Genomic DNA, 22,228 nt, shown 5'->3' with positions numbered 1-22,228 from the left:
ACGTCACGCACCTCCCACGATCTGTCAGATTCAAGATGGCTGCTGGGGACTACAGCAGGCCTCCCTCCCTAAATTTCTCCGGCCCAGGGCCTTTGGGAAATGGCCAGCCCAGCAACAGTGGTTATTCAATGCCTACGTCCAACGGTGGGCCCACTGGTGCGACTGGAGGGGTTCAGGGGCCTGCAAGGCGCCCCAACCCGCAGTCGGGGCCTGGCGGAGGAGAAAACGCCGGTGTTGCAGCTGGAACTCCACCGACTGTGCAGAACTCGATTCAGCAACCGTCAGCTCAAAGCGCTGCGGGAAGGGGGGCCTCCGGAGCAACGGCATCGAATGTTTCAGCAGCGAGTGTACCAGGTACCCATTCCTCACTGTCGTCAGCTGCTGTTTTGGTTTACCGGGAGCCCGTGTACAACTGGCAGGCGACGAAAAGCACCGTAAAGGAACGGTTTGCTTTCCTGTTCAATAACGAGGTTCTGAGTGACGTTCATTTTCTAGTGGGGAAAGGTATGGGAGTGCAACGAATACCCGCACACAGGTAAGCACGAACATGCATTTCCTTATTACTATAGTTTGTCTACAAAGGATGGTTAGTAGAAGAAAGTAAAGAAATTCGTCTAATTTACATGTTTATTAATCCAAGCGAGTTTAATGCATCATGTTAGTGGTGAAAGGCATTGTTTTTATTTGACGAGGGCTTTGGTTTTGGTTAGATTCGTTCTCGCTGTGGGCAGCGCAGTCTTCGATGCCATGTTCAACGGGGGTATGGCGACCACCTCAACGGAAATCGAGTTGCCAGATGTCGAACCTGCAGCATTTCTGGCATTACTGAAGTAAGAAGTACTTCCTGGTTTAGAAACGTTACAATCATAATAGCGGAAATGGTCCCATCCAAGGTATTTGACAGTTTATGGCCATATAGTATGCAGAACCCAGGTTATTGGTTCCACCAAAGACTGTTAAAGCCAATTTATGCTTAATCTGACAATGTGGTCTGAGGGTGTGATGCAGTTGTTAAGCCTCTGGAGGCATGCAGACGCCAACTCAAACTCTGTACCACATTGCAGTGCGCCTCAAAGTTGTATAGCCCCATATTGACATGATTGGTTGACGGTAGGTAGGGGAGGTACATCCTGTATTAACATACTCACTTCCCTGACAACTTCCTTCACAATAGCTCTGCTCTGCTAAGCGCAAGAAGTATGAAAACCCTGACGTCTGTGGAGGCTGAATCACAGTAAATGTTGTATGGCTACTTCAGATGGTGGATTGACCATGCAGGGCCTTTAATGCTTCCAACACACCGACAGCGTCATTGCGCAAAATAGCTCGCAGCATCATCTGGATATGTATGCAACACCAGTTCAACATTCACCTTCTGCTATAATTTCTGTCAAGCTGTCTACACATACAGTTTGATGCATATGTTCGATGAATCAACACCAAACGCACTGCAACTGCCTCTGCTACGCAATGCAAACACAGCGTTTTCATTGGTAATTGTGGTGTACCAAAATGCAATGACGCTGTTGGTGTGTTAGAAGCGTATGCCCTCTAAAGGTCACATGTCCGCATGCTTCCCAGCCGAAACAGTTTGGAAGAGTTTGTGCGTTTATTATGATGACATTTTTGTTCAGGCACACAACATTTTTTTTCTCAAGGCCAGCTGAAGTTCGGGAGCCGAAGTATATGCCCCTTCGTCCGTGATTGGTCAACTGTCGAAATTCTTTAATGAAGTCTTCGTTGTTGTTCAACAAGAGACGACTCGTTATAATGCACTTTTTTTCCCCCCATTGAGAAAAACTTTACCAAACATTTTAACTAGATGTAAAATGGTGCAAAAAAACTTCTAAACTAATGACAGATTTATTGCGTTAGATTCATTCAGACTGTTTTGAGGAAGTGTTAACTGGCTACGGCGTCTCATCATGGACAAACGGTACTATTGCTGCCTTTCTCTCGTTTCTTAAGAAGGTATTTTTAAGGGAGTATGCAAGGACACTCGTTCGCCTAGCCGACTTCCGCCAGCCGAACTGAAGCAAGACACGCATGCACATACACACAGGCTAGCACACGCACTCTACACACACGTACATTGTAATATTGTTGTATTGGGGTATTATACATTCTGTATTGTAGTGGTGTTATATGATGTGACGTTTATGTACCCCAGGATCCCTAATAAATACAACATACTTACACCTTAAGATTAAAGGTCCCCTGCTATCAGTAATCTAATCTTGTCCCCTCCAGGTTCCTGTACTCTGATGAGGTCCAGATAGGGCCTGAGACGGTGATGACCACTCTGTACACGGCTAAGAAGTATGCAGTGCCAGCCTTGGAGGCCCACTGTGTGGAGTTCCTCAAGAAGAACCTGCGGGCTGACAATGCCTTCATGCTGCTCACTCAGGTCAGCTACTATTGTACTGTCTGTCTGGGATGCAGTGTCTAAACAACTCAACCAGTGCCTGATTGTGTGGCCTGACCCAGTATCAAAATAACTCTGGTACAGTTTCTGAACATCTCAAATCAATAGGTTAGTCCCAAAACAGGAGTTGCATAGGTTCTTGGTCAGTTCATGTTAAGTAAACGACTGTTTACTGTGAGTCTCTGATCGATGTGTGTGTTTCAGGCTCGACTTTTCGATGAGCCCCAGCTTGCCAGCTTGTGTCTAGAGAACATCGATAAGAATACAGGAGATGCGCTCGCAGCTGAGGGTTTCACTGACATAGATCTGGGTATTGTAGTTCACTTTGGATTTCGTAGTTCACTCTACATATGGTAATGCATCTTGAAATGCGCATGGCAATGTTTGTCTCATGACGACTTCTCCCTCCTCTCCTTTTCACTCTTTCCCCTTCTATGTCTTCCCTTCCTCCCCGTTCTTCTTCCTCTCTGTCTTCTCTCTTTCCCTCTCTTGTCCACTCCCTCCATCTTTCTACCCTCTCTCCCTCCTCTCTCAGATACTTTAGTGGCTGTGCTGGAGCGGGACACTCTGGGGGTGAGGGAGGTGCGTCTGTTTGTGGCGGCGGTACGTTGGGCAGAGGCAGAGGCCCACCGGCAGCAGCTACAGCCCACCCCAGAGAACAAACGCAGGGTCCTGGGCAAGGCCCTCGCCCTCATCCGCTTCCCACTCATGACTATCGAGGAGTTTGCCGCAGGTAGCACACACACACACAGAGAGACAGTCAGTCATTTTTGCACACTGTATGTCTCTCTCACGATCTGTCTCCCTCAGTCTGACATGTTCTCATATCCCTGCTGTGTCTCCACCCAGGACCGGCCCAGTCCAGTATCCTGACAGACAGGGAGGTGGTGAGTCTGTTCCTTCACTTCACGGTGAACCCAAAGCCCCGCGTAGAGTTCATCGACCGGCCTCGCTGCTGCCTCCGGGGGAAGGAGTGCAGCATCACACGCTTCGGACAGGTGGAGAGTCGCTGGGGCTACAGTGGAACCAGTGACCGTATACGGTGAGAACACACACTGATCAAATTCACTTTGTGTGTGATAGTTAATCTCAGAAATATTTCCTGAGGACATAATCTATCCCTCTTATCCACTCCTTCTTCTCCTCTTCTCCTGTTTTAATATTCCTCCTCTTCTCCTGTTTTAATATTCCTCCTCTTCTCCTCTCCTGTTTTAATATTCCTCCTCTTCTCCTCTCCTGTTTTAATATTCCTCTTCTGTTTTAATATTCCTCCTCTTCTGTTTTAATATTCCTCCTCTCCTGTTTTAATATTCCTCCTCTCCTGTTTTAATATTCCTCCTCTCCTGTTTTAATATTCTCCTCTCCTGTTTTAATATTCCTCCTCTCCTGTTTTAATATTCCTCCTCTCCTGTTTTAATATTCCTCTTCTTCTTCCAGGTTTTCGGTGAACAGGAGGATCTTCGTGGTGGGCTTTGGCCTCTACGGCTCCATACACGGCCCCACAGACTACCAAGTCAACATCCAGGCACTGCCCACCTTAACTAACCAAATCAGTCATATTTGATTTATATAGACTCCCTTCCCTCTCTGGTATTTCTCTCCTAAATCATTGATGACAGTATATACGTTCCTGTGGATAGATATATATTAGCAGTGTGCTGGTGTAGGATGTGTGACCGTTGCGTCCCAAGTGGCACCCTAATCCCATTATAGTGCACTACTTTTGATCATGGCCAATGGGGCTCATAGTAGTGCACTATAATGGGAATATGGGACCAGGGAGATTGTTTCTGTAACGTTTCCCTCTCTCGTCCCAGATCATTCACACAGACAGTAACACAGTGCTGGGTCAGAACGACACAGGCTTCAGCTGTGATGGCACATCCAACACCTTCAGAGTCATGTTCAAGGAGCCGGTGGAGATCCTTCCCAATGTCAACTACACAGCCTGCGCCACACTCAAGGTACAGGCTTACTGTACATGTTGGAATGTTTTGATTGGTGTTGTGGTCAACAAGTGATGCTCTCTTTTCTTCCTCAGGGTCCTGACTCTCACTATGGGACCAAGGGAATGCGTAAGGTGACTCACGAGTCGTCCTCCACCGGCACCAAGACATGCTTCACCTTCTGCTACGCCGCAGGCAACAACAACGGCACCTCGGTAGAAGACGGACAGATCCCCGAAGTCATCTTCTACACCTAGTCCCCTCTAAACTCACCCTGACCTCTGAGGGCTTGGGGTCACTGGACTGCTGAGAGACTCTGGCCCTGTTTGAATATGTAACCAATGCCTATATACTCCCTGTGGCCCTTCCTTAGTCTCTCCGATTGTACGGTGGAAGCCACACCCAGTTCTGTCACAGGAGGCATCGACTATTGGAGCATGCTCTTTATCCCTCTCCCATTACACACTGACCATGGAGAGAGAGGGATGTCGCCTTGTTACTTTGACAACCGTCTTATCTGAGAGGAGTCAAACTGGTCAGAACTATTGACATGTATTTACAGCACCACCGTTGTATGGTCTGTCTGTAGCTAAAAGCATATAACATACTGTTAAATTCTAGTCCCCACACCCTTTAGGGTGCAGAGTCATGTGACACTAACAAGGTTTTTGGCCATCAGGTCTCCATATTCATGATGTTCTAACACGAATGTAGTTCTGGTTGTGTCAGGTGGACAATGCAAGGCTGCAGGATGTTCTGCGCTCATTGCCAAACAGGAGCCATTATATGCTCAAACATATGGAAGTCGTATTTCAAGGTTTAAAATCCCTCAGCTCTGAGACTGATATTCACCATTGGAAGGTAAACAGCTCCATCGTACGTGTCTGCATTACAGCACATCCCTGCTAAGAGGAAACATTGCCTTTAAATCACACTGAATTGAAAGTCCAAAACTACCAAGTTTTTGAACACTGCTGGTCTTGGCTCTTTTTTTGCAAGGGTCAAATAAAGTATTCAGGGAACATTAAAGTTACTGTCCCGTGTGGCTCAGTTGGTAGAGCATGGGGGACCAGTACGGAAAAAGAAAAGTATGCATTCACTACTGTAAGTTGCTCTGGATAAGAGCGTCTGCTAAATGACTAAAGTGTAAATGTATAATGAAAGTACCATTTATATACTGGCTGTCCTAATCTACCATCAATTTGTGATTTCAGACCATTCAAAAACCAATAAAGACATCCACTCCATGTACAATTTCTATTCATCTTTATTATGATTGACATATTCCACCCTTGGATTCATGTCACCAGGTTTCCATTTAGGCAAGCGCTACTGCGCACAGTGCACTGTACAGTCCCATCCCTCACTCGTACAATGGAGGAATAGAAGGGGAGAAAAAGAAAAGGTCAGAGAACCCCTGGGCACTGTGTACATCTGAAAGGGTCGGATAGGTATACCATAAGCAATATGCCAATAGCGTCACGTTACCCTCCGATAGGCTAGGTGAAATCTTCCACATATTGCGTATGCCTACCCAATCATTATCAATCTACACAAGTGGGGTGGTGGGGGGGGGTTGTAGTGGCTAGGGGGAACCAGGACACCATTTACAATTTGTCCAGGTAGTTGTCCAGGGCCGGGATGCCCTCTTTCAGCCCCTTGCGTTTCCTGGTCTCGGCCACCACAATGGCGGTCTTGGTGGTGGGGTCCTGGGGATCTCCCTGGAGGATCTGCCAGTGATCAAACACACACTGGGGGAAAGCCTGGCCGCCCGTGTTGGAGCGCAGGTCAGCGGTGAACCCTGGGGGCGGGGGACAGGACAGTTAACATTTAAGGTATATCTGCCAGTAGGTCCAAAACTCTGGGTCAGAGTTCAATGTGGCACCTCTAGACATTACCTATCAGATAACTGTTCTGCACGATTTAATTTCAGTCAACTTGGAATGTTCACTGAAATTCCAATTCTGTTAACACGTCCCTGGTAAGCTCCAGATTGAGTTAACACTCACCAAATGACTCGTTGACAGGCAGGTAGGCCTTGACGATGAACATGGGCGTGCCCATCACCTGGGACTCCTCGAACACATGGCCTCGCTTCCTGTTCAGCACGCCGTAGATCCCACCCACTACCTGCTCTGGGCACTGCAGAGGCAGGAAACGCATTATTCAGAAACATCATAGTTGATCACAAATAGACCCCTTTAGCCTAGCATACAAGTCCATGTAAGAAAGCGGCCAGGTTAGTGGCAAAGTAGTTACACACCTGGATCTCCACTAAGTAGACCGGCTCCATGAGTCGTGGCTGGGCGGTGAGCTGGCAGGCATACAGCACTCTGCGGGCCGTGGGGATGATCTGTCCGCCACCGCGGTGAATTGCGTCTGTGTGCAGGGTCACGTCGTGGATGTCGAAGCGGACTGCACGCATGTTCTCCTCACACAACACACCCTGGAGGAGGGAAGGAACTGCATGTCACAACTCAGAAATGACGAAGTCAACTTGGTGCCTGCAGCATGGCCAACACTGGAGATTCTAACCCATTTACACAAACTGAAGTCATGAATGTAGATTTAAACTACAACGCTTCAATGAGCTTTTGCAAGGAAAATATTCATGATGCAGCAGTTGGTTATCAAGCTCAATGCAAACCAACCTCCTTGACAGCCCACTGGAAGCCAGCCACAACACTGTCCTTGATCTCATTCAGGTACTGGACTCCCTTGGTAACATCCATCAGCAGGTTGGGACCGGTACCGTCAGGGCCGAAGCACCAGATCTTACGGGCCTCCGACACGTCCCACTCGTACTTGTCAGCCAGGAAACGGGCGCGGATTTTCAGCTCCTGTCGGGGGCTGACGTCCCCCTTCTCGATGTCCTCGGCCAGGCCGTCAGGGAAAGGTTTAGCCCGCATGTACAGACGGTTGTGCTTGTTAGGGGACTTGGATAGACACATCACTTCAGACTCCTCAGACACAGTCTCCCTGTAGGACACCACTGGATCAGATTTCTGTTAGGGCGAGGAGAGAGTTGTGACTCAGTTTAGGACAGCGAGTTAGACCATTGTCATCTTACCATGGCAACAGAGCAAAGACAGATTCTGTCAGTGGAACACAAAATCATCTCTAGTGCACCACTGCTTTCTCCAAGTACAATCTTGTTCCCTATGCCCTATTCCTCTCACCTTCAGGGGAATGCCGGCGTGGTCCTCCTCCAGATCCTTGAGACAGATCTCCAGATGAAGCTCTCCGGCCCCGGCGATGATGTGCTCTCCAGACTCCTCGATGATACACTGCACCATGGGGTCAGACTTGGCCAGACGCTTCAGCCCCTCCACCAGCTTGGGCAGGTCAGCAGGGTTCTTGGCCTCCACAGCCACCCTCACCACAGGGCTGACGCTGAACTTCATCACACGCATGTTGTGGGCCTGTTGGACAAGCATATATGACGTAAGAAATATACATCCATTGTCTGTTCAAAATGGCAACCCATTCCCTAGATGGTGCACTACTGTTACCAGAGATGAAGACAGAGTGCTCCAGTCATAAAAAGACAAAGCTGTCTTGAGTTTTGCTATAGTAAAACATGAGCTGTACAACACCTGTTCAAAGGTGGTGATGGTCCCAGTCTTAATCAGATACTGGTCAACTCCAACCAGCCCAACGATGTTCCCACATGGTACATCCTCAATGGGCTCCACATAACGCCCCATCATCAGAATGGTCCTACAGTGGTAGAATGTGATAAATGGGAGAGGGATGAAGAGAATTTACAACGCTTTTAAAAAAAGTTTGAAGTCACACGCATCTGCTGCACTAAAATGGTATCCCCAAACACACCTCTGGATGGGCTTGATGTAGAGGTCTTCCTTCTTCCCAGGGGTGAAGTTTGGTCCCATGATGCGCACCTTCAGACCGGTGGACACACAGCCAGAGAACACACGGCCAAAGGCATAGAAGCGACCCTTGTCTGTGGTGGGCACCATCTTAGATATGTACATCATCAGGGGAGCCTTGGGGTCGCAGTTCTTGATACCTGAGATGTTAATCAGGATTATGATACCAGACTTTATATCAACTAGGAAATGTGATGTCTATTCCTTTGCTAGTTGACATGGACGGTACAGTTACTTTATTTTGGATGTTGTGAGAGACATGTTGGTGTGTAAACTGTGGGCTGGCCTCACCCATGGCGGCCTCGTCGTCTCCTGGTCCCTCGTAGAGCAGCTCACAGCGGTACTTCTGGGCCGTGACGGGGGAGGGCAGGTGGATGGTGATCATCTGGAGCAGGGCTTCTCCGGCTGGGAGCCAGCGACGCATCACTGCCTTCAACAGGGGCTTGCCCTCCTTCTCCTTGTCCTCAGAGTCCAGCTTGATGTCCAGCTTCTCTATCAGCTTGGCTGTCTCATCCTTCTTGAAGTTCATGATGGCATCAAATACCTGGAGGGAGGAAGGGAGAAGTTACCTTACCATAAAAATATACAATTTATAGGTCAATGAATTACATAAAATCAATTAAGAATGTTAACCAATTTAACTAGTTAAATAAACTTTATTTTTATCAAAACAGTTGGGGGGGGGGGGGGGGGGGGTCACCTTGAAGATAGGGTCCAGGACCAGCTGAGAGAAGGTGCGGGGCAGCTTCTTACCGTCAGGGCCGAGGTTGGACTTACTGAACTTCCCAGTGGCTGGGTCAAAAAACCTAACAGGTGAACATCACACATTGACAGTTTAATCATTTAGTAGACGCCCTTATACAGACTGGTGCACATTTCAAAAGTGCATTCAACACAAGTTGCAACCAGGGCAGTGGTCCATTCCAATTGAAATCAATTTAGTGATTTGAATTTAACATGAAATAACTTGAAATAGCTTGTCCTTTTCAGGTTTGAGAAAATAACCCCTTTCAATAATTAAACCTTTCATTTTAGTTTACTTCCTGAATTGACTGAATAATTCAAATGGACCTAGACCCTGTTTGCAAACAAAACCTTTTGGTAAAACCGTCTTCAAAAATAGCTGCCATCTGCAAAACCAGTGCTATTAAGAGTCAAGGAAAAAAGACAAGTGCAACAGTTAACTACATGTCACTACGACAGCCAGGAACTCACAAGCATTTACATATAGTAGGTTACAGTCAGCCGTGACACGTAAACAGCCAAAAACAGGAATTATTTGCAACACGTCAGATTGTTTGCGAGCATAAGAGAAGAGTGCGCACCTGCAATTTAGGCTCCCAAATGGGTTTACTTTGTCTTCAACCCTTTGGTCTTCCTCAGGTCTCCATACAGAGAAAAACACTGTACATATGGGGCTGCCCGTGTCACGCCACATACCTGCAATCACTTTTCAATATTGCCACGCCCTCACCTGTGTGCGTGTGATTGAGAAAGCGAGAGAGAACAGGCACACTTAATTTAGTTCGTCCGAAGTGCTGGAGTTAGGCAGAGTTGTCCCTTGGAGCCATTTCATTGGTCCTAAGGTACAAGCGCCACCTAACCAGCACAACAGGCGTTTTTAAATCAAGTGCGCCCAGAGAAGGAGAGAGGGAGAAAGTGCATTCCAGATACATTTAGTGCAGCTCTGTGGAAATATAGTTACTAAATCATATTGGTGTGGTTCATGAGATGCTACACTTCTCCAGACAGCATATATACACACCTGACAATCTGCACAGAGAATGTCTATCTGGAACACACCCAGAGTAAGTGTGTACCCATCTACCCGCAATTTCAACATTGAGTCTTCCACTTGTGCGCGCATCTTTCGGTCTGTCCATCTAAACGCACATCTTGTTCCAGTACTGTCAGGATGAATACACCCCCTCTGTCCAGAGATTATTCATCATGTCCTCACATCTTTCAGAAGGTTTCTATGTACAGTAGTAGACCATGTACAGTGAGTGTGCATGTACCTCTCCCCCCACAGCTTCTTCATCATGTCCTCCACCTTCTTACACCTCTCCGCCGATCCCAGCTGGGTGTCTTTGCCGGCAGAAAACTTTGTCACGTACATCTCAGCAAACTGCTTTAGAGTGAAGGCCCAGCCGTGGAGGCCAGACCCAAACCCCACGGTACCAATCACAGGGTCAATCTGAGGGAAGACAATAGGGGCAAGTCATTGTCTGTTAGGTCAAACATGTTTCCTATGATGAGAGTTTAGGGGACTAGTCCCATTTACGTCTGGCAGTTCAACTGGACACGGGTTTCTCCATTGCGGTGTAACAAGCATGTTATGTCAGTTTAAACCACAGAACTCTGTTGACACAACCCGTGCCAGTCTCACCATGATGGCACCCATTGGTCCCGCTTCATCCTCTCCGTAGGTGGCAATGATGACGTTGACATTCTCCACGATGCGCTGGAAGGTCTGGAACAGGTCCTCAGGCTCCAGCTGCAGCTCCAGCAGGGCCCGGTCCATCTTGTTCATCATCAGCACTGGCTTGATGCGCTCAGCAATGGCCTGCCTCAACACGGTCTCTGTCTGCACACACACACCTGACCATGGGAAAGCAAGAAGTTGTTAGATGAACAGGTTAGCCTGGTGGTTCCGAGCGTTGGGCCAGTAACAAGTTGCTGTTTGAATCCCCGAGCAGATAGGATATGTCAGCATATTTTACACCCTCGAGGAAGGTACACAACCACAATTCCTCCTGGAAGTCCCTTTGAATAAGGGCATATGTTCAATGACTAAAATGAACATGAAAATCAAAAGAGCGGGAGAGGGGCAGAACAGGCAGAGAGGCAACTGGGACAAAGACAGAACACAAAACAGCAAGAGACCGAAGTACAGACAAGACCACAGGAAAGGGAGACCGTGAGTGTACCTGAGACGCAGTCAACCACCACCAGGGCGCCGTCGGTGACCCTAAGGGCGGCTGTGACCTCAGAGGAGAAGTCCACATGGCCCGGTGAGTCAATCAGGTTGATGAGGAAGCCAAGCCCATCCTTAGACTGCTTGATGAAGGCCATGTCGTTTTCCCCCAGCTCATAGTACATCGAGATAGCCCTGAGAGGAGCGAGGGAAGCGAGAACAGGTGAATTATACATTTTAATGTAGTGGTTTGTCTGAAACCAAGCATCCCAGTCCACTGTGGGCTGCAGACAGGGATAGTAGGAAACTACTTCCTGTTTCTCTTTGCTCATTTCATTTCAGCTGTTCTTGCCATTATATGGATTTGGGCTTTAATCAAATAGGGCTCTCTTCTGTATACCACCCCTACCTTGTCACAACAACAGATTGGCTCAAACTCGTTATGGAAAGAAATTTCACAAATTAACTTGTTAATTGAAATGCATTCCAGGTGACTACCTAATGAAGCTGGTCAAGAGAAGGCCACAAGTGTGCAAAGCTGTCAAGGCAAAGGGTGGCAACTTTAAACAAATACATATATTTGACCTTCATCACTTTCCTGGTTACTACATGATTCCATGTGTTATTTCATAGTTAATGTCTTCACTATTATTCAACAACGTAGAATAAAGTAAAAAAATAAAAAACCTTAAGTGGGTGTCCCAGCTTTTGACTGGTACTGTAGTTTATCTGAATTGTACATGTACAGCAATAGTTGAATAGGATAGGCCTGGAACGGAATACCATTTATACCTATGAAGTGGGTAAACCAGTATGTTAACATTATGAAAGTGATCAGTGGCCCATGACTATGTACACAGGGCAGCAGACTAATGAAAGTGTGTGAGACTATGACAGCCTATCATACAACGATGAGATCACATGGAGGGGCATCGCTCACTCTTCAAGTAAACAATATATATTTACTTTTTTTTTTTTACTCTGGTGAAGGCCAACAATTTTAACTTTAAGAGCTTCACCCCCCAGCAACATACATACGATCGATTCAAAAGGGCACTCCTGGGTTGTATTCACTCACAATGAAATGGAGGCAACCAGACTGAAACAGCGGGACTACCTGAGCTCTTCCAATAAGAAACCTGTTTTTTTTGCTGTAAAACATTTTGCAACAGAAGGAACACGACCCTGTACTACTTACGTGGACTTGATGGTAATACAGCGCTCCTGCTCGTCTTTGCGAGTGTCTGTGAAGCGTGTCTCTCCGGCGCGAGACCCCGCGATGATCCCGGCTTTAGACACCAGGGAGTCGGTCAGCGTGGACTTGCCGTGGTCCACGTGAGCGATCACAGACATGTTACGAATGTTGGATTTCTTGTCCATGATGGCACGGATCTGGTCCACTGTAAAGTTCACCTGAGAGACAAAGATCCACATAATCAGAAAATGGTAAAAGAGAATCTGTTCCAGTCTTGATAACTAAACCGGCGAAATTAAATTTGGGGGCAAACCAACTCCCACTTAGTCTCCCATTGACATCAGTGCACGACTAAGTGAAAATTCAAGTCCACGTTAAGATTCACTTGTATGTGATTAAATGCATTTGACATTTCTTAACAACAGCAACCCTGGCCAAAACGCTAAGCTAAGACCTAGCTCTTTTAGAAGGCACATCAGAAAAGGGATGCTGATTTTTGCATTAGGCCCAGTCTTCTGTTCAAATGGGGTGAGGTGATATGTTACCCATCTGGGCAGGTGACATGACAGTAGCCTGCAGTAGTCTAACTGGAATTTAACACAGGCAATTTAAAAAATGGAGGGACCACCAGCAGCCAATATGCCACTTATTTGACCAATAAAGAATAATCTGTTTTTAAATCTAGCTATATTGGCAGCTGGCTCCATGACTCATGTAGTCGTGGCAGTCCTATTCTGTTGATAAAGGCTTAGAGATGATCCTTTGAGTTGAATGAGTCAGCAGTGGCGGTTTTAGACCATTTCAACTGGGGGGGCCAGTTACATTAGACGTTATTGTTGTCATATCGTTTTCTTCACGGCATTGCAGGCAAAATACCATGTTCATAATCATTAGTGTTCCGCATTGCCACTGTCTAATAATGAATGTAAAAAAACAAATAGCAAAAATGAGTTATGTAAAAATTATTTACTACTCTACATTTAGGGGGGCCACAAGGAGTCCAAAATTGTTGTCACCGGGGCACTGCCCCCCCAGAACCGCTAGTGCGAGTCAGCGTTGGCGCATATGCCGCCCTAGACTTGGGTAGAGGCCTTTTTGATATAAGCAGTGACGCACGCTACTTGGGACCTGCCCATTTTGCACAACTGCATCACGCTGTACTTGCTGGCCTAAATTTGAGCAATCCAACACATAACGACCTAACTACAAGTCATGCCACCTTGGACCCAATAACTGACGTTTCACTGCCAGCTGGCCAATGTATACAACAAAATTGCGCGTTAGCCATCTAACGTTACACTAGAATTGCCATATGGGACAGTTTGTTACAATTACCAACGATTTTGAATATCGATGTTGCGAATGACCCTTGTCAAACAGTAACTAGCTATAACGTTTGTGGTCAAAAACAAAGTATTACCCATAAAACTAAATATAGCGGGTGATGCCTAGAGCAGCGTTTCCCAAACTCGGTTGTCGACATCCGGACCCGAAGGGGTGCACGTTTTGGTTTTTGCCCTAACACTATACAGCTGATTAAAATTTAAAAACGCTTGATGATTAGTTGAGTCAGCTGTTGTAGTGGCATCTCTCAAAATCCAAAACGTGCACCTCTTAGGGTCCCGAGGACTGAGTTTGTTTAACCCGGGCCTAGAGTTAACTGGGCGGGCCCAGTTATAAAACAGACTTTGAAACCCCTAAAGATGGTTAGTTCGATAGTAAAAACCAACATTTGACATCTGCGTAGATTCAAACAGCCACCATATTCCTTAAACGAAATTATAAGGACAAAAATTGGTAACTGTAAAATCATTCAATCTCATTTGGGGGTTAATTTAGCTATGTCCGCCGCGGTTTTCTAAACATCGTCATGCAGTTCAAACAGGGAGCATCCATCTTGGGTGCCCCGGAGGCTGCTTCACCCGGCCCGGTTCCTTTCAACTGGTCACCGGCAATGTGGAAGGAGGGCTCCAACTCTTTACCCATGGACAACACTGAATCTCCGGTCCACCGAATCATAGCAAAACAATTCAAAATCAACTTACCATTTTGCCTGATGTTCGTAGATAAACGTTTGGTAAAATTAACACTGCGAATACACCGCCTTCCTCGTCCAAGGATAGGCAGGAAAGAGAACGCTTATGACACCTTACGCTGCTTTATATCGCTTCACGTTCGGCTGCAACGTGGACTCATGGGAAGACGTAACATAGTAAATGTAAATCTGAGAAAGTCTTAATTTATTCTGATATATTATGTTTCGTATGATATGTATTAATCCATTTCGCATCATATGTTACGATTTACAATTCGTATGATATGTTACGATTTGAAAATTGTACAATATGTTTGGAATTTCCCGAAACGTTTGATATGTTATGAATTCTAATTTGTCATCGCTAACGCTAGGTGGCTAGGTGGCTAACGCTAACATTTGCTAACGTTAGCTAGACTAGGGGTTAGGGTTATGGTTAGATAAGGGTTAGCTAACATGCTAAGTAGTTGCAAAGTAGCTAAAAAGTGGTAAGTGGTTACTAATAAACTAAAATGCTAAAGTTTTCCATGATGACATTCAAACATGCAACCTTTGGGTTTCTAGAAGTTCGCAAGACTTTTGTGTTAAATTCCAACCCATCCGCCCTGATAAAAATAGCTAAAAATAGTAATTTCTCAAGCAAGAATTTTGCTAGGCTGTCAGGAAGAGGTGTCTGAAAACTAGTTGTTATTAGTAGAGAGGTTTGGAACGCTCTTTCTTATTGGTTTATTAACTAATATACCGCCTGATGATGTCACAAGGTAGGCTAAAACTCCATCCCACCAAACAGACTGAAATTTCAAACTGCCTTTTCAAACAACTCTTAAACTAAAAGGACACTATCATAATTTTCACAATTTCACAGTATTATTCCAATCTCATAGTGTGGAAATATATATACAACACAGAAAAAAATACGTTTTTGACTGTACTGGGCCTTAAAGAAACCTTCTGTTTTATCTAACCATCCCAAATGTGAAGGATTAACATTTCCTATGTTACGTCTAGTCTATGAGACCAGGTTGTCGTTGATAAACGCCGTGCGACGTGCTATGACTAGCCTATGACATGTAATGAAAGCACGAATCCACAAAGAGGCAGTATTAGTCCAAAAATATTTTGTCAAGCCACAGCTTCTCATGTTATTGAATGGAGCACAATATAAGGTATTGCATTGTAGATTGTAAAAATGGTCAACCCTCTACAATCTTTAAAGATCGGTACCGACAGAAACATGAAAGTATTTGAGAGGTACAGTTGAATTCGGAAGTTTACATGTACCTTAGCCTAATACATTTAAACTCAGGTTTTCCCAATTCCTGACAATTTTTCGTAGTGAAAATTCCCTGTCCCGGGTGGAGATTATAACAGAACATGGCCAAGATGTTCAAGCAAGCAAGGTCAAATAATAATAATCACAGTGGTTGTCGAGGGTGCAACAGGTCAGCACCTCAGGAGTAAATGTCAGTTGGCTTTTCATAGCCGATAATTTAGAGTCTCTACCGCTCCTGCTGTCTCTAGAGAGTTGAAAACAGCAGGTCTGGGACAGGTAGCACGTTCGGTGAACAGGTCAGAGTTCCATAGCCGCAGGCAGAGCAGGTGAAACTGGAGCAGCAGCACGGCCAGGTGAACTGGGGACAGCAAGGAGTCATCATGCCAGGTAGTCCTGAGGCATGGTCCTAGGGCTCAGGTCCTCCGAGAGAGAGAAAGAAAGAAGGAAAGAGAAAGAGAGAGAGCATTCTTAAATTCACACAGGACACCAGATAAGACAGGAGAAATACTCCAGATATAACAGACTGACCCTAGCCCCCCGACACAAACTACTGCCGCATAAATACTGGAGGCTGAGACAGGAGAGGTCGGGAGACACTGTGGCCCCGTCCGACGATACCCCCGGACAGGGCCAAACAGGCAGGATATAACCCTATCCACTTTGCCAAAGCACAGACCCCACACAACTAGAGGGATATCTTCAACCACCAACATATCATCCTGAGACAAGTCCGAGTAGAGCCCACAAATATCTCCGCCACGGCACAACCCAAGGGGGGAGGAGGGGGGGGGGGCAACCCAGACAGGAAGATCACGTCAGTGACTCAACCCACTCAAGTGATGCACCCCTCCTAGGGACGGCATGGAAGAGCAACAGTAAGCCAGTGACTCAGCCCCTGTAATAGGGTTAGAGGCAGAGAATCCCAGTGGAGAGAGGGGAACCGGCCAGGCAGAGACAGCAAGGGCAGTTCGTTGCTCCAGTGCCTTTCCGTTCACCTTCATACTCCTGGGCCAGACTACACTCAATCATAGGACCTACTGAAGAGATGAGTCTTCAAAAAAGACTTAAAGGTTGAGACCGAGTCTGCGTCTCTCACATGGGTAGGCAGACCATTCCATAAAAGTGGAGCTCTTTAAGAGAAAGCCCTGCCTCCAGCTGTTTGCTTAGAAATTCTAGGGGACAGTAAGGAGGCCTGCGTCTTATGACCGTAGCGTACGTGTAGGTATGTACGGCAGGACCAAATGACAAAGATAGGTAGGAGCAAGCCCATGTAATGCTTTGTAGGTTAGCAGTAAAACCTTGAAATCAGCCCTTGCCTTAACAGGAAGCCAGTGTAGACACTGGAGTAATATGATAAAATGTTTTGGTTCTAGTCAAGATTCTGGCAACTGTGTTTAGCACAAACTGAAGTTTATTTAGTGCTTTATCCAGGCACCCGGAAAGTAGAGCATTGCAGTAATCTTACCTAGAAGTGACAAAAGCATGGATACATTTTTCTGCATCATTTTTGGACAGAAAGTATCTGATTTTTGAAATGTTACGTAGATGAAAAAAAGCAGTCCTTGAAACAGTCTTGATACATTCGTCAAAAGAGAGATCAGGGTCCAGAGTAACGCCGAGGTCCTTCACAGTTTTATTGGAGACGACGAATGTCAGAATAATAGTGGAGAGAAATATTTGTTTCAGCTTTTATTTCTTTCATCACATTCCCAGTGGGTCAGAAGTTTACATACACTCAATTAGTATTTGGTAGCATTGCCTTCAAATTGTTTAACTTGGGTCAATTTAACCAATGCCCATTCCTCCTAACAGAGCTGGTGTAACTGAGTCAGGTTTGTAGGCCTCCTTGCTCGCACACGCTTTTTCAGTTCTGCCCACAAATTTTCTATAGGATTGAGGTCAGGGCTTTGTGATGGCCACTCCAATACCTTGACTTTGGTATTGGACTTTGGAAGTATGCTTGGGGTCATTGTCCATTTGGAAGACCATTTGCGACCAAGCTTAACTTCCTGACTGATGTCTTGAGATGCTGCTTCAATATATCCAATTCATTTTCCATCCTCATGATGTCATCTATTTTGTGAAGTGCACCAGTCCCTCCTGCAGCAAAGCACCCCCACAACATGATGCTGCCACCCCTGTCCTTCACGGTTGGGATGGTGTTCTTCGGTTTGCAAGCCTCCCCCTTTTTCCTCCAAACATAACGATGGTCATCATGGCCAAACAGTTCTATTTTTGCTTCATCAGACCAGAGGACATTTCTCCAAAAAGTACAACCTTTGTCCCCATGAGCAGTTGCAATCTGTAGTCTGGCTTTTTTATGGCGGTTTTGGAGCAGTGGCTTCTTCCTTGCTGAGTGGCCTCTCAGGTTATGTCGATATTGGATTCGTTTTACTGTGAATATAGATACTTTTGTACCCGTTTCCTCCAGTATCTTCACAAGGTCCTTTGCTGTTGTTCTGGGATTGATTTGCACTTTTCGCACAAAAGTATTTTCATCTCTAGGAGACAGAAGGTGTCTCCTTCCTGAGCGGTGTGACGGCTGTGTGGTCCCATGGTGTTTATACTTGCATACTATTGTTTGTACAGATGAACGTGGTACCTTCAGGCATTTGGAAATTGTTCCCAAGGATGAACCAGACGTGCCAATTTTTTTTCTGAGTTCTTGGCTGATTTCTTTTGATTTTCCCATGATGTCAAGCAAAGAGGCACTGAGTTTGAAGGTAGTATACCTTCAATACATCCACAAGTACACCTCCAATTGACTCAAATTATGTCAATTAGCCTATCAGAAGCTTCTAAAGCCATGACATCATTTTCTGGAATTTTCCAAGCTTTTTAAAGGCACAGTCAACTTAGTGTATGTAAACTCTGACCCACTGGAATATTGGTACAGTGAGTTATAAGTGAAATAATCTGTCTTTTAACAATTGTTGGAAAAATTACTTGTGTCATGCACAAAGTAGATGTCCTAACCGACTTGACAAAACTATAGTTTGTTAACAAGACATTTGTGGAGTGGTTGAAAAACAAGTTTTAATGACTCCAACCTAAGTGTTTGTAAGCTTCCAACTTCAACTCTTTAAGTATTATGGTATCTCCTTGCCCTCTGACTAGGGAGTGTAGGACTTTGACTATCGTATCTCCAGAACAGAAGTGCATGGAGCTCAGGACTAGGAGCTAAGGGCTAGGGACTAGGGCCTATATGGGTTGTATCTGGAATGGGCCACTTCAATGGATGGAGTCACACACACACACACGCACACACACGCACGTGCTTCCAATATATAATATAGCTTTAAAGGTTGAACTGTGACATTTGACTTAGTATCATCCATTAATCACTTTAATTTATGGGAAACACATGGTCTTTTCATTGAAATGCATATAGCAAGACATTCCTTCAATCACAATGTTATATTTATTTAACTAGGCAAGTCAGTTAATATAAAAATTATTATTTCTAATGACGGCCTACCCCGGCCAAACTCTATCCCGGACAAGGTTGGGCCAATTGTGCGCCACCCTATGGGACTCCCAATCACTGCCGGTTGTGATACAGCCTGGAATCAAACCAGGGCCTGGTGTGATGCCTCTAGCACTGAGACGCAGTGCCTTAGACCGCTGTGCCACTCGGGAGCAGACTCATCACAGAAGCCAGAAGATAAGATCCAGCTCTTTGATGGTGCGGGATACTTAGAAACACACATACTCCAAGTGACTCAGTAAAAGTTACATGCTCTCTTTGTTTCCTCTCCTTCATCTTTACTGATCTGACAACACAGCACAGGTGTATTGTAACTTCTAACATGAATGACTAGGGTGGAAATATATGTATATAGCTACACAGCAAAATCACAAGTGTTAAACTAACTCGCTGTAGTGTTAACAATTTGAGGTGTGTATATGCATACACTCTCAACAGAGTGACATTAACACTTTCAAATCTGTTAAAATGTTAACATTTAGATGGTGTTTCTGTAACTATACAGAGTAGAAAATTAACACTGGCTGTGTGAAATTCACAATAACTGGAGTGAAATATTAAGGATTTAACTATAAACTGGAGTGAACTAATAGGCATTTCAATATACACTGGAGTGAACTAATTAGTATTTCCCTCTACAGTGGAGTGAAATATAATGAAATGGTGTATGGTGTAAAGCCTAATTTGCGTATTTCCCAGGGTGCCTTTTTATTTTAGAGTGAATTGTAGAGTTGCCACCCATGAGTATATATTGTATGTTAGTGACACAGACATGGTTATTGAAGTGAATTCCTAGGTGAATGTTATCATTAAAATGAATCTCTATAAAAAATATATGTATATCATAAGGCCTTACTTTGATGGCATAGTTTTATCCTAACTCAGTGGTGATAGGAAACTCCTGGTTTACAGGCCACATCAGGCGTGCAAGTCAAATTATGCTGGCTTACAAAATATGTGTAATTCCTATTGGAATCCAGACTGAGATAGGATATTCAATAGTTGGAATTTTTATTCACCCACAACCCACATTCAGAAATACTTTTAAGATAATAGGAATTGGTAAAGGAGACTACCTAAACCATTTAAACTGGAACAATCCATTTCGGTTACGGATGCAATAAATCTAACTAACTGATTGCATTAGTTTAGAAAGATATATGTTATTTATTTTGTGCAGCATAAGATTAATAATTCAATCAATGTATATGCAAAAACACAGATGTTTAAAAACAATCATAAAAAAAATCAACTTGCAGTAAAATGATAATGATGGCTGTGGTTTTGATTGTAATGTTTTACTCTCCACCGTGTAAAACAATAACTCTGGTTATTAACACCAACACTAGGGGTTCTTTGACACCACTGAGTGTTAAATTCACTCTTGCAGAGTAAATTTAACTCCTGAGTCAACACTAGAAATGTAACACTGAAAAATCAACACTGGCCAGTTTGCTGTGTACTATTTATTGCTGTTGTGTAATATCTATGTGCCCTTTGGAACTCTCAATTCCCCATAGAACAACAATACAGATGAGAGAATTCAGCTAGCATACTGTTATTACAAATACAGATCCTTCTGTGTCCCATTTCATAGATAAAAGTGCTTCAATGGAGCAATAAATACACTTAGAGATAGGGAGGATGAGGGAGGGAGGGAGAGAGAGAGCGAGAGAGACGTTATAGATAGGCGTTGCATGTTGTTTATTACATGCAGTCATTACAGGACCGTCATAATCATTTCATGGGACCAAAAGCTCTCCACACTGTGCCTGTGGGTGTGGTTACACTTACATCAGGGCCCGTATTCATAAAACATCTCAGAGTAAGGATCAGTTTTGCCTTTTAGATTATTAATGAACAGACAGTGGGAACTGATCCTAGATCAGTACTCTGAGACACTCTATGGATATGGGCCCAGAGTAGCAACTCTCAACCAGGGGGTCTGGGAGTGAATGTATTGCATTTGATGTAGTCTTACAAATTGTATCTCTGGGGTCAGATTTCTTTTGAACTGAGTCTCAGTGGGTGTTTGAGATTGGGTCTCTCTGTTTTCAAACTTCAATCTAAACAATTCTAACTGTGAGTTGCTTGGGTAGTTGGGTTTTGTACACACACACACACACACACACACACACACACACACACACACACACACACACACACACACACACACACACACACACACACACACACACACACACACACACACACACACACACACACACACACACACAACCCCCTGCCGTCTCTGAGGCCAGTAGGTGGCAGTGATGATTTCCTGGATCCCCTGTTAGGTGGCAGTGACTCATCGTCTGCCCCTGCATTCCCCCTGTGGTACTCCTTCCCCTCCTCGCCCAGTGACAGCGGCATCAGTGAGGTTTTCATCCCTCCCTCTAATCTGATTCGTCCCAGTGGGGACACTAGGGGAATTGACTCTTCATTGAGTCTACCAATCATAGTATTTTCAATTGACTACCAGGGATAAAAGACAACCTGCAGCAGAGCTGCGGGCCTTGATTTCTGGATTTGAATACCCCTGTTCTAAGGAGTGTTCCTGGAATAGAAAGTATATCTGTGATGAATCCATTAAACACTCCACATGGAGCACCATCAATGGGCAGTCAGGAACACCGAATGTTGCTTTGAATGGAAATCCCCAGTCTACCCAACTCATTCTATTTCATTCCCCTTTTCTAATTCTAGCCACACAAAAGCATACAGCCAAAGAGATCCCCGAGAGAGCATCACACTCTTCTAGCTTTGTTGATGAACTCTTTTTGTTGGTGCTTAACATAACAGCAGGCTCTAATCCTTTGGCAATACCTGATGGGAAAGAGATTGCAAAGCGTATAAGGCCCACACTCAAAAAGAGATCAGAGTGCACTATACTGTTTTTGTGTGTGTGGGACTGTTTCTTTTTTTAAGTAAATAAAGCCAAAGCCCTTTTAGTCTGAACTAGGACAATTCACAGGCAGTAGGAGATTACAATACATTACAGTCATCCTGCTTTCTGAGGCAGTCATAACAATAGGACACTTACTGTACAATACAGTGCTA

General features: G+C 45.0%; 2 protein-coding genes across 2 annotated transcripts; one reads left to right on the top strand and one right to left on the bottom strand.

The window, feature by feature from the left end:
• btbd2b (BTB (POZ) domain containing 2b) lies at positions 1–5,622 on the top strand. Its single transcript, XM_014140964.2, has 9 exons — positions 1–535; positions 711–830; positions 2,251–2,407; positions 2,630–2,735; positions 2,961–3,158; positions 3,275–3,467; positions 3,863–3,950; positions 4,243–4,389; positions 4,467–5,622. The coding sequence occupies exons 1-9, from the start codon at positions 36–38 to the stop codon at positions 4,626–4,628; spliced, it is 1,671 nt and encodes a 556-aa protein (XP_013996439.1). The 5' UTR covers positions 1–35; the 3' UTR covers positions 4,629–5,622.
• On the bottom strand, positions 5,621–14,552 carry LOC106569524 (elongation factor 2). Its single transcript, XM_014140963.2, has 14 exons — positions 14,419–14,552; positions 12,377–12,591; positions 11,192–11,373; positions 10,651–10,862; positions 10,280–10,458; positions 8,962–9,067; positions 8,553–8,805; positions 8,206–8,401; positions 7,968–8,091; positions 7,551–7,793; positions 7,023–7,376; positions 6,635–6,817; positions 6,381–6,513; positions 5,621–6,172 (listed from the first exon to the last, which is right to left on the bottom strand). The coding sequence occupies exons 1-14, from the start codon at positions 14,419–14,421 to the stop codon at positions 5,979–5,981; spliced, it is 2,577 nt and encodes an 858-aa protein (XP_013996438.1). The 5' UTR covers positions 14,422–14,552; the 3' UTR covers positions 5,621–5,978.
• Between the last annotated feature and the right edge of the window lie 7,676 nt (positions 14,553–22,228).

The sequence above is a fragment of the Salmo salar genome, chromosome ssa14 (genome assembly GCF_905237065.1).
Source record: "Salmo salar chromosome ssa14, Ssal_v3.1, whole genome shotgun sequence".
Classification (NCBI taxonomy): domain Eukaryota; kingdom Metazoa; phylum Chordata; class Actinopteri; order Salmoniformes; family Salmonidae; genus Salmo; species Salmo salar.
This window is presented reverse-complemented; position numbering and strand designations above follow the sequence as displayed.

Excerpts from the sequence above, each read along its gene's own strand:
- btbd2b (XM_014140964.2), top strand. The coding sequence starts at position 36 with ATGGCTGCTGGGGACTACAGCAGGCCTCCCTCCCTAAATTTCTCCGGC. Across the intron at positions 831-2,250 it reads GCATTTCTGGCATTACTGAA|GTTCCTGTACTCTGATGAGG; the intron begins GTAAGAAGTACT and ends TGTCCCCTCCAG. Across the intron at positions 3,159-3,274 it reads TATCGAGGAGTTTGCCGCAG|GACCGGCCCAGTCCAGTATC; the intron begins GTAGCACACACA and ends GTCTCCACCCAG.
- LOC106569524 (XM_014140963.2), bottom strand. Across the intron at positions 7,377-7,550 it reads ACGCCGGCATTCCCCTGAAG|AAATCTGATCCAGTGGTGTC; the intron begins GTGAGAGGAATA and ends TCGCCCTAACAG. Across the intron at positions 6,514-6,634 it reads TCTACTTAGTGGAGATCCAG|TGCCCAGAGCAGGTAGTGGG; the intron begins GTGTGTAACTAC and ends CTGCCTCTGCAG.